The 19,146-nt window shown below is 45.7% G+C and overlaps 4 protein-coding genes across 4 annotated transcripts; 2 read left to right on the top strand and 2 right to left on the bottom strand.

Annotated features, from left to right (window-relative positions):
• Positions 1-1,102: 1,102 nt before the first annotated feature.
• Positions 1,103-5,815, top strand: QC764_0085970 (uncharacterized protein; the record flags this gene model as incomplete). The annotated part of the gene is made up of 10 exons (XM_062940857.1): positions 1,103-1,267; positions 1,341-1,951; positions 2,002-2,128; positions 2,210-2,932; positions 3,009-3,157; positions 3,211-3,383; positions 3,439-3,494; positions 3,553-4,845; positions 4,901-4,983; positions 5,048-5,815. The coding sequence occupies exons 1-10, from the start codon at positions 1,126-1,128 to the stop codon at positions 5,813-5,815; spliced, it is 4,125 nt and encodes a 1,374-aa protein (XP_062799670.1). The 5' UTR covers positions 1,103-1,125.
• A 264-nt stretch (positions 5,816-6,079) lies between these two features.
• Positions 6,080-7,875, bottom strand: QC764_509975 (uncharacterized protein; the record flags this gene model as incomplete). The annotated part of the gene is made up of 2 exons (XM_062948252.1): positions 7,196-7,875; positions 6,080-7,137 (listed from the first exon to the last, which is right to left on the bottom strand). Exons 1-2 carry the CDS (start codon positions 7,533-7,535, stop codon positions 6,080-6,082), a joined length of 1,398 nt encoding a protein of 465 aa, XP_062799671.1. The 5' UTR covers positions 7,536-7,875.
• A 1,421-nt stretch (positions 7,876-9,296) lies between these two features.
• Positions 9,297-10,569, bottom strand: QC764_509980 (uncharacterized protein). The gene is made up of 2 exons (XM_062948253.1): positions 10,419-10,569; positions 9,297-10,344 (listed from the first exon to the last, which is right to left on the bottom strand). The coding sequence occupies exons 1-2, from the start codon at positions 10,476-10,478 to the stop codon at positions 9,664-9,666; spliced, it is 741 nt and encodes a 246-aa protein (XP_062799672.1). The 5' UTR covers positions 10,479-10,569; the 3' UTR covers positions 9,297-9,663.
• A 6,867-nt stretch (positions 10,570-17,436) lies between these two features.
• On the top strand, positions 17,437-19,049 carry QC764_509990 (uncharacterized protein; the record flags this gene model as incomplete). Its single annotated transcript, XM_062948254.1, has 2 exons — positions 17,437-18,122; positions 18,178-19,049. Exons 1-2 carry the CDS (start codon positions 17,912-17,914, stop codon positions 19,047-19,049), a joined length of 1,083 nt encoding a protein of 360 aa, XP_062799673.1. The 5' UTR covers positions 17,437-17,911.
• Between the last annotated feature and the right edge of the window lie 97 nt (positions 19,050-19,146).

Genomic DNA, 19,146 nt, shown 5'->3' on the forward strand with positions numbered 1-19,146 from the left:
GTCTTATATGGTTTTTTCCAGCTTGGACTGCTTTCTAGTCGGATCCCGTCTTTGGAATTCATCATTTGCCTTTCGTGCTTGGGGCTCTTGAATGTGCTAGCCACGAGCTCGTTACCCAGTTTGGCCCTGTTGTCGAGTTTGATCGCATCATCATCATCATCATCATCATCACCACCATCCATGAGGAGGAGCACAACTGGCAATCGAATCACACATCTAGACCCAATAGTGTTGTGGATGTTTCATATTGTCTATCCCAAAACCGACAACTTTCTCCATCATTCAGCTTCTTTCCTTGCGTTGAGGCGCATGCCACAGTTCGATTTGGATCCTTCGCTTGAGGCCAGATCGAGTCCCGACTTCCCGCTGCCAAAGTCTAGAATGTGATATTTCACGCTTGCAGCACTGTTTCCGAGCGGTGCCTGAAAACTTGCTTTCATCCTCGTGGTGATGCGTTGGTGTCAGCTCGTTCTGTAATGCCAAAACTAATACTTTTTCGGCATTTAAAAGATGCTGGCGCTCGGGGAATGCATCATTGCATCGGATTTGGAAATCGGGATGTTGGTGATCGAGACCCAAGCCACGTGCCCCGCTTGGAGTTTAAATCGACGTGCGGTCTTCAAGACAGGAAAGGCGCTGCGAGTGGAGGCTGGCTGGGAATTGCTTTTTTTGGATATTTTGATCCCGGGAAAGAGTAGGTTCTTTGATGATATCACGATGTATTGCAGATGGTGATAGCATCATTGCAGATTGCTGAAAGCAAATCTCCTGTTACCTTATCTGGAGTTGCCGATTCATGCTGCCATTGTCACACCGCCAATTCTGTTGAATCCGTGATGATCTCGATTGTTTAGGAGCGCAGTTTGCGCGATCAGGCCAGAACGTCCGTGAATAAAAGATGGCCGGAGGAGGCTTGAGAAAGGAGAGCCGAAGCTGCAGCAGGGGAAGATTGTGATAGGAGAGGCGAAGAGAAATTGAGACTGCGAGACTGCGAGGCTTTGCCGGGGGAGAGGACCCGAACCAGATGCCTGTTATGTGGAAGTATAGAATGATTCGTATTTCCAATACTCTTCAAAGCAGACTCCTCTTCTACAAGGCAAGATAACGGGCCAGTCGATTTCCACAATGTCTGGCAATCCATCCGACTCCATGGGCCAAGTCTCTTCTGGCTCAGAGCCCCAGTTCACAAGGCAGAAACGCATGAAGTTCGAAAATGGCCAACTCGTTGAATACTGGATCGATGTCCCCGTCGAGAAACCGAAACCTGGTGAGTAGATTTCAGGTTTTTTAGTAGTTTTGACTTTCACAGCGATGAATCATCACTAATCTTTTGCGCACAGTCGAGAAGCCGAAAGGCCCGATGGAGCTCTTCAAGGAATTCAAGTTCGACGAGGACATCTCGCTCGGCTCCATCTTTCCCAGTCTAAAGGGGACCGACTTCGATGCCCTCACCATGAAGAACACGTCTATGATCTGGCTTGGCCGGGATGCCTCAGCGCTCAAGAAAGCTGGGCTGTGGTTCGAGACGGATGTTGAGTTCCGTGGCTTGTTACAACCCATTCACGACGTCCTCCGTGATGTCTTCGCTCAAGAACAGCCCGGCCTGCATCTCTCAGCACACCTGGGCATCCAACAGGATTACAGCGACGATCTCATAGCAACTGGCTTCACCTTCAAAGGGAGTATCAACGGCATCAACCGTGGCTTTGGCGAGTTTCTCACTTTCCGCAACGCTGGTGTCGAGCTCAACGTTGTCCCGAGTAAAGGTGTTGATCTTGAGACTATGTGGGGGTTCTTTGGCACGCTGCACCTGGCCATCCCCAACTCGGTGGTGCCCCTTGTTCTGGAGTACAAGCTTCAGCCCAAGGCAGATTCTCTGGATATAGCTATGAACTTTGGCGGAAGTGAGAAGTGGGAGAGTGTCTTTGGCGTCTCAGGTCTTGATGCGAGTGTTCCTCTTGTCCACCTCGGCAACCCACCACTGACAGAATGCTGTTTTAGCTCGACAAAGTCACCTTTGGGACTTCAATCATCAAGTCGGACGTTGGGAGGACCTTGGAGTTCTCTATTCTGTCAACCTGGAATCTCGGTGGCGTTGTTGTTGAGCTGAGTGGCCACGTCAAGAAATGTTTGTATCCCTTGTCTCTTCGCCTATTTCACCTCGTTGATAGCCAACCAAGAACTGAGCAACGCTAACCCAACTGATCAGCCGGCTCGCTCCTCCGCGGATACATCATGACGCTGGCAATGGATGACATCCGCCGGCTTTTCAACACCATGACGGGCTCCAACCTCGACCCTGTGGAGCAGGACGTCCGCTTTAGCGAACTGACCGTCGAGATATCTCAAGGGCGGCTGGTGTTGTACGGCGAGGTCTGGGTTGACTCATACAAGGTCGCAGCCGCTGAGGTTCTCATCTCGGTCGACGGTGTCATGATATCCGGTGCTGTTGACGACCTTCACATCGGTGAAGATGTTTGCATCAAGCAAGCCCGCTTGGAGTTGATCATTGGTAATGTGAACCCGCCCAAACCTCCTTCTCAAGATCACGTGGAAAAAGGAAAGGAGGCCACAGGGGGAACTCAACCGCCGCCTTCCAGCGTGAAAGGAGTTCGGGGACAATCACCAGCTCAGAAAAAAGGAACCCCTGTTGCGGCCATAATCCGCGGCGATGTCGAGGTCCATACTGGCGATGCCCACCTCAACTTCAAAGTCGCGGCCGCTATTACAAAGTCTGCTGACGGCCCACTCAACTACTTCGTGTACGGACGGCTTGAATGTGAGAACGTCAGTATCGGCAAGATGCTGGGGGGTGCCATGGGAGATGACCACCCTATGGATCTGCAGCTTGACTGCGTGACGCTGGTGGCGGCGAGTAAGGACATTTCTAACGATTACGGCCTGAATACGGCGCGGTTCCCGATCAAGGAAGGTGAAAATTTCCCCCGTCCTCGGTCACATACTCTGGGTCGATAACAGCTGACAGCGGACGTGGATGCCCACAATAGGAATCTTCCTTTGCGCTGAACTAAAGTCGGTGCCGTTTGTTGGTGACTTGTGCAAGGGCACATCGCCAGAGGACAGGTACATCCTCCGTGCTGGATATTCCAAGAAGGGCGGTCTCAGCGTCGGTATCATCTTGCCTGAGAGCATTCGAGTAGGTCAAACACGTGTGAAGTCTTCCACTCGCCTGACTGACCATACCTCCAGATCGAGCTATCTCCTACCGTGGTGTCCGGACCATTGACACTCATCATTGAAACTCAGCCCGAGTTGCGTGTACTCTTCCAAGCTACACTTTGGGTCACCCCCGAAGGCGAGGAGAAGCCTCTCCAGCTCGACCTTGGTGTGGCGGCCAACAACCTGCAGGCCGCAGCCTATGCGTGAGTCCCCCATATCAAACTAGAACCCTTGGCTCCTCTGCTGACCTGTGAATAGTCAGATGTCTGGCTGGTGGAAGAACCCCTTGGGTTTGAGTCCTAGGCTCAAGATTGGTACGCGAATAGCTCATAGTGATAGCGCCGTGGTTTCAGGTTGCTGACATCTCACTAGGTCCCCGCCTAACCCTGGAAGTCGAGATTGTTTACGAACAGTTCCTCGCCACAGGAACACCATCCGGCATGGGCTTCGAAGGCGGCTTCGTCGTCGACGAGGTAGACGCCTACGCGCTCGCCATCAATCTCGGAACCAACCCCAAGGAGACGCTAGTCAAGCTTCAAGCAACCCGCTTCGAATCCAGCCAAGTCATCAACCTCGTCAACGCGGCAGCAGACCTAGACATCGACAAGCCCGACCGCGAGATCATTCGTTTCCAGGACGTCAACGTCTACGCCAGTCCGCTCGGCTGCATCATCGGCATACAGGTTTACCCCCCTGGCTTCGTCGTGCAGGGCAAAGCCTTCATTCTTGACAAAAAGGTCGAGATTGACTGCCGGATCGGTAGTGAAGGCCTCAAGCTCAAGGGGGAAATCGAAGGCTTCACCCTTGGTCCTCTTGCAATCCGGGGCGGGAAGTGCGCTGATGGCACTCAGGGAGAAAATGCCTTCATTGACTTTGAGATCACCAAAGAGCGGCAGTGTTTTGAGCTCAGCGGGAGCGTGGCGCTCTGGGATCTTGAGGCTGGTGTGTTTGTCAAGGCACAGATCATGCCTGATCCGGAGCTTGAGTTCAATTTTGAACTGGCGTGGAGTGATCTCATCAAGTTTCAGGTCGATGGCAAGCTCATCAAGCCTGAGCCTGCTGACAGGGAGTTGGAGAAGGGCGGTACTGGTGCCAATACCGGCGCTTTGGCGAACCTTGAAGATGCCGATTTCCAACTCCATGCTTTGATGGAGCAGCGGATCCTGACAGAGATCTCGGAGGCGATGCAGAAGTGGTTTGCAAGTGCTCAAGCGTCGGTTGATCAAGGTATTGAGGAGGCCAAACGCAAGGTGGACGAGGCAAAGCTTGAATTTGAGCGTAAATGCGAGGAGGCCAAGCAAGAGGTGAAAAGAACGCAGGCCAAGTTTGATGCTGCCATGGAGGCGGCCCAGGCTGATCTGCGAGCGGAAGAGGAAAAGTGCCGCCGGGAGCAGGTTGAGAACGAGCAGTACATCCTGGAGGAAGAGAAGCGTGCCGATGAGCACATTCGCCAAGCTGTTGCTGTCTTGGACGGGAAGAAACGGGGTTTCCAGGATGACATGGACGGCAAGAAGCGTGATCTTGCCCAGAAACGGCGCGATGGCGAGGAAGCCATCAATGGCAAGATTCGTGATCTCCAGGGATCGCGGGAGAAGCTCCAGAGGGATTTCGGCAACGCTATTCAGGCGTTGGAGAGTGCCAGGGCACGAGTGAATGAGGAAGAGTGTAAGTGGTCCTCGCCCCAGGGCATGTCGTGAACACTTTCTCACTTTCCATCTAGGGCGCGTCGATCGAGCAAGACGGGACTATGACGATGCTGTTGACGACCTTGATGACGCAGCATGGTACGAGAAGCCATTCAAGGTAGGGAGACTACTTCTGCATTTTGGTTAACTTGTACATACGCTGACGTGCAAACGAAATCCAGGCTTTCCGTGTTGGAGTCCTCGGAGCTGAGCTGGCTGTCATGAAGATGGCTCTTGGTGCGGCGAATCTCATCCTTGATGGTGCAAGATTCATCGTCGAAGGCGTCGCCTACAACATTGCACTCGGGGCTGTTAACCTGGCCGAGGGTGCTCTCCGTGCCGCCCGCGTCATGTGGGACGGCATCATTGCCGCCGCTCAAGCCGCTGTTGACGGTGTCGTGGCTATCCATGCTGCCGGAATAGAGATAGCAAAAGGGGCTGTCGTCATTGCAGAAAAGACTGCTTTGGGGATCAAGCAAGCTGCAGCAGCGACAAAGGGTGTTCTTTTGGCAGTTCAGGAAAAGATCTTGGAGGCTGCTCGAGCTGTGGTCAAGGGAGTGGCTGAGGGGATACACTTCATTGCTTTCCAGACAGCACTCGCGGCGCTCGACTTTGCACAGAAGAACACCACGTGGGTCGACATTGCAAAGGCAGGCCTCGACGCTGCCAAAGCGGTGGCAGCAGCTGTTCTTGCAGCTGGCAAGTGGCTCGCCCAGCGGCTGGCTGACACGCTCAATATCGAATTGGTCGAGCTGACTGGGTCTCTCAAGACCATCACCAAAGGTGGACCTTTTACCATCCGGGTTAAGGGTTTCATTCTGGGCGAGGCCTTTGACTTCCGGGCGACGTGGAGTCCGCGGGATGTTCTGGGTTTCGTGGTTGGGCTCTGTAAGGAGCTGTGGGACAGGTTCATGGAGAATGTGTTGGAGTTGTTTGAGGCGAGCAAATAACGAGACAGTGGGAGGGTGGTAGCTTGCAAGATCAGGTAACTTAGATTAGTATCAGATTCCCAATGGACACGGAATTGTTTTGTTTTCAGGGCAATCGGACCCGTCTTCCTCTTGAAATATCCCTACATGTCCTCAAAGCCCTGGAGAGCCCCCATAGGTACCCTTCCACAATTAAAAACCACAATGAATCGTACAATGCTATCCAACCCTCCCTTCCCCCAACCAAATCCCCAAACCAAGACAAAAGAAACAGCCTCAAAGAAATCACCTCTCATGCCCCTGCCCCATAACCTCCCCACTAACAACCTTATCCAACACCCCCCCCCCACCTGCAGCAAACATTCCCTGCCCTCCCTCCACCGCCGTCAGTGGCGACACTTGCTCTGCCCTAGGCATAGTCCTATTTATAGTTCCCACCCCCATAGGCGTAACAGGCACAGCCCCGACATTCCCAATAGTCATACTATCCGCCCCCACCGTCCCCATCGTTCCAACCCCTTGTTCATCCTGCTCATACCCCGGCAGTTCCTGCTCCCCCATCTCCCTCACCCCAATCCCAACCCCGATCTTCCTCCCTTTTTGATCACCACCCCCCTCCGAAGCAGGGAGCTCAAACCTCCCCGGAGTGGGCGTCTCCCCCCGAAAGTAATACCTCAACCTCGACCCCGCCCTACTCCTCGCGTCCATTTCCTTTGGACTGGGCGGGACTTCGTCATTATTGAGATGGTGGTTAGCATTAATATTAGCCCAAGCAGCAATTGCAGCAGCGACATTTGTCCCCGTCGGTGGCCATGCAGCAGCGGAGGCAGAGGCAGGGTTGTGGCTAGAGAAGTCACCGTCTTCAGAAGGGGGGCCAACGTTGGTGTCGACTCGGCCGAAGGAGTCCCTTTTTTCGTGGGAGCGGTACCCCCCGCGGATGGTGGTGCGGGATGGGGCGCGGAGGTGCCAGCCTGTGGTTAGGGTTGAGGGGTCGTAGCGGTGTTTGGATTGGGAGGGGGGTTGGGAGGAGCGGGGTGAACGGGGGTGGGCGAGGAGGTAGGTTAGGACGAGGAGGAGGGCGAAGATGGGGATGCCGATTCCGAGGCCGATGCCGAGGCCTATTTTGAGGGTTTCTAACGAGGTGGAGGTAGTGTCGGAGGGGGAGGGTGATGAGGGGAGGAGGAGGACGCCGGGGCGGATGGGGAAGGGGGAGCTGGATGATGATGATGAACAGCATGTGGCTGCTTCGGAGGGGGTGTTGCCGCAGCAGAACTGGAGGCCGGAGGAGGAGTTGAGGGTTGAGGGGCAGGGGATTAGGGGTATTGATGGGAGGAGGCTGTTTCCTGTGGTGATGTTAGTGAGATTGTGCTAGTAGTTGAGACAGAGGGGGGGAGGGGTCACGTTTGTCTGGTTGGCAGAGCCGGTTGCATGATGAGTCGTTCCAGTCTTTATCTGTGCAGCCTTGCTGTGTCATGAGGTTGTTGGCTTGTGGGCTCATACATAGTCCGTTGGATAAGCAGTAGTCGTTCTTGTTGCAGCAATGGGTTGTCGTTTTCGTATCTGGTGTTGATCCTGGCCCATAACACGGCACTTGGTTCGTGTCTTTGTTCCCCCACGTGTCGTAGCATGTTGGTTCCTGCGCTCGCACTCCATCAATGCGGCCGCTGACCAGCAGCAGGGCTAGCGTATTGGCCAGCCATATCGGTTTATGCGATGTCATTTTGGTTGTTTTGGTTGTCATCGACGTGCTGGTTGCTGGTCACAGTCGATTCCAGTCGTCTCATGTAGATCCACCTTTTTTCTTCCCTTGCAGTCGAGTATTCAAAAGTCAGCAACTCAAAATCAAAACAAAAAAATGAAAAAAATGGAAAAGACAATCGCGGAGGGAATACAGAGATTGAAATGAGTTATTTACGGAAGGATTTCTGGGGTGGGCGAAGGGTGGCGGCGGAGAGGATTCCAACGGCGCAGTCATCGTACTGGCCAGTGCACATAGACACCAAGTTGTGAGGGCTAAAGTGTGGGTGTTTCAATGCTTCGATGTTTCAATGTTGTGCAAGATGTGTTTTGTTGCGGCACGGCTACTCTACACGGACAAGAATGCCACGAGAAAATCAGGAAACCCTTGCAGTGGCAATCTGCAAGTCTAATCACAATCCACGGCCAGAACCAACAAGGATCGTTATTTAAAAAAGGTTACCATGTTTGCCTTATTCTACTCAACGGTACCTAGGTAATCATGTAATCGACCCCAAAGACCCTCGAGAGGAAAAGGTAGCATAGGGGGAAGTGATCGTCTCTTGTGCCACCTTACACACGCAACACCTGAGCACTTCACCTCGAATCATGTCCACTTCGTACAGCACCCCAGACACTCCGAGCTGTTGGCCCCAAGAGCTTTCGCCTCCGTGGCACAGAATCTCAGCTCTGAAAGCCGGGCAGGCTGCCGTTTAGACTCGTCCGTGTCTCCGGAAGAACATGACATCGGAGTTAACCAGGGTTTGACGCAAATCAGTAAGAAGCTTAATTGATGGCATATGATGGTCGGAGTAATCTCCACAACCCAGGTGAAAAGAGCCATATTTAGGAGCGACCAGATCAGCCGAATGAGCTTGTCCGTCAACATTCTACACCTTTACCCCTGCGATGGTCTGCTGTGCCGCCCACAACAGCACGCGAGCCTGTGCATCGCCGCCGCGTACCTGCAGGAAACAAAATGTGCACTGTGAAGAGGGAAGGTGAAGACGTTTCAAGTTGGGGCAGTTCGGTCGATGAAATTGGTGATGTGCCCATCGATTATCGTGTCGAGATCAAGGTTGGAGATGTCGTCCTTGAATTGCACACCTAAGGTAGGTCAGTGCCGTGTGTATGCAGTTTAGTATGTGACTGTCTCAGTGCCCGAGATCACCAACAATAGCAAAGACCTGCGCCCGCAGTCTCCGTGAAAGAGGCCACCGAGCCTCGGGGTCCAAAACCGCGCTCCATCTCCGCAATCTGCAAGCTTGCGTCCCACAAGAACCTACCCTAAGCTCTCAACCGTTCCATATCACGATCTCTTCCACATAATGGGCGGCATATAAGGAAGGTGCCAGCCCTCCAGTTTCATTCCAGGATACAGTTCCTAAAAGCTTCATCCCACAATCCCCATCATCCTCGGTCCAGATTGTCAAGACCCTCCCAATTGATCACATTAACCTTGCTTGATACCCTGATCCTCGCTTGCCGCCACCTTTGAGCGGGCCAACCCGCCCTATTTTCGCATATGCATCTACCCGGCTCCTGTAGCGACCGCGCGTATCTCAAATCAAAAGCATCGGCACGTTTTCCCCCGCGCGGGCCATGTTGAGGTGATCGGCTTCATATAGCCCTATGTCACAGTAAAGGATCCCGCTGTGGGAGCTTGGAGATTGAGGGCGTTGGTACCGAACGGCGTGGATTCCTTTTCCCCCTGAGAGCTGCTACGTTCTTGAAAGGCAGCCTTGCCGATCTTCAAGCATATAATCTGAGTGTTGAGAGATCATAGCGAAAGTAAATAGAATGATATCTAAGTAGGTAACAATGATTTGAAGCCTGTAGAAATAAATCGTTGAAGGTCGGGTGGTGGAGATCACACCGCAAACAGAATTGGGCTGAGCAAAAGCTGTGCCATATCGAAGCATGAAGCTTTGAAAGGAAAGAAGACATCCGTGATCCATTCTGCTTGCCAAGAATGCTGTACAACGCGGAGAGTAGCACCCTGTCGTGATATTGATAAGGGGCTACTGTAGAAATAGCAAAGCAATATGGCAAACTGTGATGTGGTAATTCTGCTGGCTGTCGGTCCGCGTTGCCAACCTCAACAGCAGACCTTTTCCGAGACCTCCTGCACGTTAAGCAGGGCAGGTCATCGGCCTCGGTCCAGGAATAGGATACGGCTTCCTCCCATTATCCGGCACACTAGCCACCCAAATCTGCAGCAAAATCCCCGGATCATTCTGCTTGTACGCACCCGGAATACTAACAGTCTCACTCGGGACATGGCTCCTGCTGCCCGACACACTGAGCTGAGCACATGATTGATAAAACTGAGCCCCCATGTTGCTGTACGCAGAGTGCAAGGCCAACAGCTCCTGCCGCAGTAGATAGTGGCCCGGTGCCAGGCATGTAGGGATCGTGGCGTAGGACCAGCCCTTGTTGGCGATCATGGTGTCCACGCCCCATTTTCCAGTCTGAGTGTTGAGGCCCTCCTCAGAAATCTTGAACCACTTGAGGTTGTTGGGAGATGCTGTGGCCGCGTTGTCGACCTTGGCCATGTAGGTTGAGATGGGCCCTTTGTGGGAGGAGGCAATGGGGTGATCAGGATCGTTGGGCCATTGAGCACCACCGATGACATGGCCCCACCACGCGCCAATTCTGTCACCGGCCTTGACAGAAATTACTTGGTTGGACTGCGTGCCTCGGATACCACAGGCTAGCTGGGCGTCGTTGACGTTGATGACGGGGTTGGGCTGAGAGGGAGCGCGGAGACCGTGGAGTTGCGGGTGTTCGACGCCGTTGACGGAGACTTTCTGTTGTTGAAAAGTGGAGATCAGTCAGTCAAGGCGACGGAGAAAGGGATTTGGGAAAATGGTGTGATCGTCCGTACCTGGAAGATGCTATGAGTCTTGGCCAAGGAGGCCAGAGCAACAACAGAGATGAGCTTCATCACAGCAACGACTGACGCAGAACTAGTCTCCTAGTTCTTGGGCTGGACTGGCGAGAGTATGTTTGCGAGATCAGAGCGGGTTTTAAATACCCTTTTAGCATCCAGCGCTCCCTTGCCCAGGGTAAGCCGGTGCTGAAGCTTTGAAGACGCATCTAGTCATGGACATCTCCTAGCCTGCTTGGCCAATATAGCAATATAGGGTCGTCATCTTCGATTGCAAGCTCAGCAAAATTACTGGATGACATCTCGTCACCAGCTGGCCTTAGTTGTGGGGCACCAAAGGGCCCAGGTTTTCCCAGACCCACACCGGTTTGCTCTTAGGGCTGGATTTTCTTACTATTTTCTTTTAAACCAATAACCAACTACTGTAATACTAATTTGCTTACCAATTTTGGCCATTTTTTGGCCTCATTTTCGCCGCCGGTGACTTTCCTAGGTCGCCAGCCCAACAGGTTATAAGCTCTTTTGACGCTTAAATCACTAAGCAAACCGAAGTCGACGCCCTCGTCGACAACCTAACCTCGTAAGGCCGAATACTATACCGGACCTTACGACTTTTCGACCCTTATCAGGCCAATATCACGCAATTAGACCTTTCGACGGTAATTTTAGAGGCGTTAAGAGAGTTAATTAACTTCTTAATTAACGGAAGCCTGGTTTTAACCCTAACGCTTATCTTAACGAAGAATTAAAACGACCGACCACCCTTTACCGATAAAAGTATAGTTTATAGCGCTAACTTTCTCTTAACTAAGTTTCTTTAGTTCTACCATTTCTATAACCTTTTGGCTAAAAAATTATTATTTTCCGGCAGTAGTTAAGAACTCTATCCTACCTTATTAAAAGACCGATAACGGAGTAAGTATCTCGCTCTCTATATAAATTAATTTAACCCACTATAAGCAGCTATAAAATTAAATAGTGCCTTTCTTTAAATCTTTCTTTTAATATCTTTTTTATAGTATCTTTCTTACGATTTCTCTTTAACTAATTTTTCTTTTAAAATAACTAGCACTAACGTTACTATAGCCTAACTCTTAAAGCTTATAAAAGTTATAAGAAATACTAATACCGTCGCTATAGTTAAATAATAAACCTTTTAAGCCTTACCGGCTCTAAACTTAAAGACCGATCTTTCCGGTTAGGAATTTTAGTTAACTTAGTCCTTTATATATTATAGCTTAAAGGACTATATTAAGGTTAATATATAACTATTAGCGGAAGAAAGGATATTTACTTTTGATTAATAATATACTAATAATTTAAATATTTAAAACCTAATAATAATTTCCGTTAAAAAGCCCGAAATTTAATAACGAATTTTTAATCTCGATTAAAAGGCTAACGGTATTAATACTTATAGTTTATATTAAAAAATTATTTAAGCCTTATAATATAATACTTTCGATATCGTTAATATACTTTTAAAAGAGTATTTTACTTTTAAGTATATTAACTTCGTTTTATTTTAAGCCTACTTTAGCCGGCTCGAGGTCCTTCGCCGTCGTTTTAATATAATAGAAATTAAAATCGGCTACGTAGCTTACCTTTAGGCTACCTTAAACGGTATTAAAACCGCGTACCCCGATTTATACGACCGGCTAGTAAAAAAAATAGAAAATAGTATTATAACTTAAACGCTCCTTTACTAAGAGTATAACGCTAAAGCTATTACGGAGGAGACTATACCGGCTTACTTTAAAATTATTATCGAGACTACTAAAGCCCCGGCTGCAATTATACCTTTATATACTATATTATTAACCCTATTAAAGAAATACGATTATTATACTAAAGGTTTAAAAAAAGGTAATTAATATTATATAGGCTATAGTCGTTACTACCCGAAGGGTAAGGCTTATTAATAATATAACTTTAATAAAGCTTTAAAGGATTAGGAGTATAAGGAAAAAGTATAAACGGATAAGTAAAAAAGGCGGTAAAATATTAATTCGTTAATAGGGACTTTTTAAAGCTATACTAATAGCGTTATTAATACTAAGTTTTCGAGGGACCGACCTACCTATAGTACCCTAATACTATTTAATAACTTCGCTAATATATTACTTTTTATTTATTATAATAATAATTAATTAAATTTTCGTTTCGGTCTTTAAAGGTAATACTTTCGTTAATAAATACCTTTAAAGTCTAATAGGCCGTTAAAATATTTAAAGACTATATATATTATAATTCCGGATACGCGGATTTCGTATTTAATAAACTAAAGTAATTTACCGAAGTTTATTTATTACCTAAGGAAAGGAAAAAAAGGTTCCTTTCGTCGTTAAGAGATATTATAAAATATAGCTATTAAGGAGCCGTAGCGCTAAAATCTACCCTTTTAAATAGCTAGATTATTATTTTAAAGTTTAAAGAAATAATATATTACCTATAAGCGCCTATTAATTTAATATCGGCGGGTAAGCTACTCGATAAAGGTATTTTCTGGGACTAAAAGAGTTATAACCTAGTCTTTAAAAGTACTAAGTAAGTAATATATAAATTAATTAAAAATAATAACGTATATTAAATAAATATAATACTTAACGCCGATTTCGGTAAAATATTTTTAGTAAAGACTTTTATTAAGGCCGTAATAATATTTATTAATTACCGGATAATATATCGCTGTTTAATATACGTTAATAAAGACGATATTTATAAGGCTTATACGTAGGTAAAAATTAAATTCGTCGGTAATAACTTTTTCTATAAGCCCTACGTAATAGTAAAAATAATAAATTAATTAGGCTTATCGACCTTTACGTAAATTAATAACCCGTTCGACTTTATTTATATCGACGTTATTACCTATAAAAACCCTAAATATTTAAATTATAAATACTTTATTTACTACGTAAATATATAAAATAATTATAAATAAATTAATTTTATAATAAAGAAAAAGTAAGTATTTGATAAGGTTAAGGATTTCGAAACGAAGATCGCGCGCTAAACTAAGTATAAAATTAGTATTATCGGTTTTAATAGAGGTACGGAATTTACTTAAGGCTCTAGGACCTTTAACGATAGTCGCTTAGCTACTTAGGCCGACTAAAAGGGTATTACTATCCTTAAGACCGTACTTTACTTACTATAGATAAATAGAAAGGTAAAGAAGGTTACGAGGATTACGTTTAACCGTACTAAAGCTATTATATTAATTTATAAAGTACTAAAAAAGCTATTTTTATTTATTATATAGTTTATAATTTACGTAAGTAACCTACTATCTTCGAGGGTTAACGAGGGAGATATTAGTATTTACGAAAAGTATATTATAAAGCTTAATATATCTAAGGGCGAGCGGAAGCCGTATATTCGGTACTTACGCTTATACTTTTACGACGCGTATTACTATATTAAATTAACTTACCGGGCTAATTTAAATAAATTTATCGTTAGGGTAGAGAAAAAAAAGTTTATCGGCTATATAAATATATATATTAAAATATATTAGGTCTAGAACCTAATTATTAATAAAGTTATAAAGGTTAATATTATAAAGTTTAACGAAAGCGATTTTTATAAACTTAACGATAATAAATATAAAGATATTAAGTACAAAATAGTTTTTATTAATAATACTATAGCCGAAAAAAAAAATATTATTATTAATAGAACGGTATCTTTAAGAAGGAAGGTTACCTTTAATAATAAACCTATTATTATACCGGAGCCCGCTATATAGCGGAGTATTTTAATAATTAATAAAGGGAAGGTTAAGGACCTTAAGTAAACTATTTTACTTACTTTAAAAACTACGTTATTACTAATACTACCTTTATTATTTAAAACTTTAAACGTAAAAAACTTTTTCGACGCTAAAAAGGTAAAGGATATACGGTCCGAAGTACTTATTTTACTAAACTATAATTAAGTGCCTTATACTATTAACTCTCTTACTATAAAAGAGCTTACTTTCCCTATAAGGCTAATAGGAAGGGAGGAGGGTAAGGCTATAGGGGAGCCTAGTAATAACTAGGCTAATAATAGGTTATTAGATTTAAGTATAAATAGCTTAATCGAAAACTTTAATAACGATTTCGAGCTTAATATAGGCTATATAAAAAAAATAATAATTTTTTTACCGACTTAAGAGCAGTTTCGTAAAATAATAATAAGAAATTAAGGCCTAAATTTTTATAAAAAGCTATAGTAAGGTAAATACCTTTATTAAAGTTTTTTTATAGTATATCTCGATAACCTATAATTACGTAAGGTAATAACCTACGCCCTATCTATAATTAAAATCGACTACCTTTTATAAACTATTAATAAGTACTATATACCTAAGAACTACCGGTAAGTAAAGAAACTCGAAAATTATTATAAATATTAATTACTTACTATAAAAAAGTAGGACGCCGGCTTATTAAAAAAGGACGTTTACGAACTAATAAATACGCCGAAAGGCTATAACGTTTTACCGAGTAAATAAATATATAATAAGAAAATAGACTTTTATATTAATAAGGTAAAGGCTAAAGTAAAATAAATAATATATAATAACTTTAATAGGGATTCTTAAGCTATATAGGACGTCTACGCCGCCGTTATAAATAATATAATAATTAAATACTTTTAAGTTATTATAGCCGTAAAGGACTAGGAGTACCTTTAATATAACTTTAAAATAATATTTTTTAACGTTAAAATCCTTAATACTATATAATACTATATATAATTACTAAATAGTTTAAGTAAATTATTAAGTAAAGTATATTAGCTTAAAAGGATATTATATAGTTTAAAGAAATTACCTATTTATTAATACGAAATAGTAAAACCTATAATAATTAAATTAAGTTTCGATACCCTTTTATTAAACTTTTACTTATTCCGTTATAAAAAAATAAGTACTTTAATAGTCTTATACGTAAATAACTTATTTATATTAACGCTTACGACGAAAATTATTAAAGATATTACTACCGGGCTAAAAAGTAAGTATAGTATTAAGAAACTAAGCGAGCCGAAAAGGTTTTTAGGTTTTAATATTATAAAGAACCGCGGAAAGAAATAGATCTACCTATCCTAAGTAACTTATATCGACGCTTTACTCGAGAAATTTAACTATAAAGATATAGCCGGCGTAATTACGCTATAGCTAGCCAAACTAAAGCTTCCTTTTACGTAAAAAAAAAATAACCGCGGAAGTAAAAAAATATATTCGGAAGATTAATTCGTTAAACTAACTTTCTATTAATACTTAACTTAATATTACTTTTACCGTTAACCGCCTTTATAAAGGTAATTCTAGGCCCTTACTATATTATTTAGAGTTAATAAAGTACTTTTTCCGGTACTTAATTACTATTAGGAAACTATATATTATATTAGGGGATTCCGAGTTTTCGGTAAAAAATATAAAGTTTATAAAATTCGTAAATACCTTATACGTAAATATCTTACTTTAAAGATATTCTATTAGCGACTATATTATTTTCGTAGCTAATAAACTAATATTATAGAAAAGTAAAAAGTAGACCTTCGTTACCCTAAGTACGACGGAAGTAAAGTTTATTAACCTAACGCCTATAAAGTATTTACTATAGTAGGTATTAAAGATATTAGAAGACTATAGTATACTATAGTTAAGGCTATATATACTATATACCGATAGTAAGAACGCCGAAATTATAGTTCTAAACCTTTAAAATATCGCTAGGACCTAATATATTAATATACGATATAAGTGGGTAGGTAAATAAGTAAAGGAAGGAAGATTTAGTATTTAATATATCTTTAGGTTAAAGATACCGGCGGATAGATTTATAAAGGTACTATAAAGGGAGAAGCACGTAAAGTTTATATAGCTATTAGGAATACGAGATTTTCCGGTTTAAGATATACAGGAGAACGTATATTTGTATGGGAAAAAGGCTACTAGGGCATTGGGCAAAGGAGTTAAAAGAAGTAGGAAGAATCTAGGCGTATATTGGCCTTCGGAGGATATTAACGATGGCTTCGTTTTGGACGGCGGTGTGCTGTCTGTGGGGGGGTATGGGGCACTAAAGGGCCCAGGTTTTCCCAGACCCACACCGGTTTGCTCTTGGGGCTGGATTTTCTTACTGTTTTCTTTTGAACCAACAACCAACTACTGTAATACTAATTTGCTTACCAATTTTGGCCATTTTTTGGCCTTATTTTCGCCGCCGGTGACTTTCCTAGGTCGCCAGCCCAACATTGGTTGATCATCTTGCCCTATCGGAGACGTCCCCTCCGCGGTCCCCAGCCAGCCAGGTTCGGGATTTCATTTTGTCCCCAGATTCATCCACCTATCTGCCGGCACACATTCTGCCAAGACATAGTCAGCTTTGGCAAGGCCAGTCTGATGAGTAATTTCTTGTCGAGACTCATTCATTCCGCTGACGTCGAGATGTCGAGAAATTGGAATGCTCAGGAGTTCAAGTGTAGTGGGAGGCGTCCGCTAGCCGTTGTCTTGTTAAGTACTAAAGGATTCGGTCGGTGGTATGGTCGGCCTGGCTGATAGAAATAGAACGACTGCGTTCAAGGCTTGTAAGGCCAAACCAGGTTAGGATTCTGTATCCTGAAAAACATCAGCATCCATAATCAATGCTAGGCGACGTGGATCTTCTGGAAGCATCAAACACGTACAGCCTAGTGCAGGAACACAGAAAGCTTTGACACATATAGATATTCAAGCATTGACCAGTCTTGTGGTAGAGGTGGTCGGCGAGAGCACATCATTGGCCCTGGTGGAATGCCACACATGGCCAAGAGTGCGTCTCACCTTGCTCACCGCGAAGTTGGATGTCTGAATCAGACCATGACAAACATGCCGACCCCCGCGGAGATTCCCTATCGTTGTGGTCCCGATAGCAAGAAATATCGGGGTAGACCTGCATTGGTGTAACCTGTTGTGCTTGTCGTCGATCAAGGAAAACACCGGTTTGCCTTTGATAAGAAGAAGAGACGAAATTGGATTTATGGTCGACATCGGGAGCATGCTGCTAGCAACGATAAGGCAGACGAAAGTTGAATGGTTCCAGGCGGTCGGGTCGGCTGCCGCTTCAGGTGGCCAGCTCGTGGGATGCGCCGTGCCCCATAGGCACATGTGTCGCCCCGGTCCAGTGAGAACCGGTCAAACATGCTGGCCTCTGAATGGCTCTCGGGGGTCTCGGAGGAGGTAACGGCTTTGGTCCCGGCAAACGCGTGCGTGGGGGTCAGCAAGAGCAACGCACACACGTATCCGGGCCATCAGCAACTGCCATGTCGGACTCTCTCTGAGTGCCAGGTGCCTGGCCTGGTTGCTGGGATGGAAAGAGCATCCGGCAAACAGGCGCTAATGGCAACAGCAAAAGGGATTTCCACGTCTCTTTACCTCTCCCTCTCCTCTCTCGTTTGCCAACAAGCACTCCAAAGCATCAAACCACCCCATCTTCCCCCTTCAACTTTGGCGCAGAATGAGCTTTATACCAATCAAAGGCCGTAAGGCGAGGGTCCTCGTCTTTGGATCTGGCGGCGTGGGTACAATGGCAGCATACGCACTCGAAAAAGGCGGCATGGCAGAGGTGACGACAGTCTTGCGTTCCAACTTTAAGGCCGTCACGGAGTCGGGATTCAAGATCAACTCCATCGACCACGGCCTTGACATAAGCTGGAGTCCTACTCACAGTGAGTTGCATGGCCCCCACGGAACATGCTGAGCCTTGCTAACCAGCAAACGCAGTCCGAAACGCCAAAGATGAGAGACATTGCAGCGATAATGCCTCTCAGCCATACGACTTCATCGTCGTCGCTACCAAGAACCTTGCCGATATCACACCCGGCGTAGCCTCTCTCATCGACCGCGATGTCATATCAGACACGACAGCAATTGTCCTCCTCCAGAACGGTCTCAACATCGAGCGCCCTATTGTCGACGCTTTTCCCTACAACCCGGTCATATCTGGAGTCCCTTACATCGGTGCCATCGAGAGCCCCCCAGGCACAATTAACCATGTCAACCACGACGAACTCATCATCAGCCCTTTCCGCAATGACAATATCCCATGCAAGCTATCCGAGGATGCGGCCATGAATTTTCAGGAAATCTATGGATCATGTCCGAACGTGACCTGCATCTATGAACGTAGCGTGGAAAAGGCTAGATGGAGGAAGCTGCTTTACAACGCCTCTTACAACACAATTGCTGCCATCCTGGGCATGGACACATCCCGCATGCGTGCTTCAGAGTTCATCATCGACGACTTGGTGCGGCCGGCCATGAAGGAAATCCAAGCCACTGCCCGGCAAGTATCTGGGGTCCACCTCACGGATGACCTAATCGAGACAGTCATACGCCAGGACAACTACAAGGCCTTCTTCCGACCGAGCATGTTGCAAGATATTGACAAAGGCAAGCACATTGAGGTGGAGAACATCATCGGAGAGCCAGTCCGCGAAGCCGAAAAGGCAGGTGTCGAAACACCCACCCTCAGGGTCATTTACAGTCTTCTCAAAGCCTTGCAGTTCAAGATCAAGATTGTTGAGGGCCTCGTGGAAGTGCCAACGAGCGGTGAGAAACTCAAGTATGGAACATCAAGGACACGGGGAGGGTAGAGGTGGAGGTGTTCAGGTTGAGGGTTGGGGTTATTTGCGATGAAGCTCTCTGACCCCTGCCTCACAAGCGGTGGGGTTGACGCTAGCGGTGAGAAGT

This window comes from Podospora pseudoanserina, chromosome 5 (assembly GCF_035222485.1).
Source record: "Podospora pseudoanserina strain CBS 124.78 chromosome 5, whole genome shotgun sequence".
NCBI classification, from domain to species: domain Eukaryota; kingdom Fungi; phylum Ascomycota; class Sordariomycetes; order Sordariales; family Podosporaceae; genus Podospora; species Podospora pseudoanserina.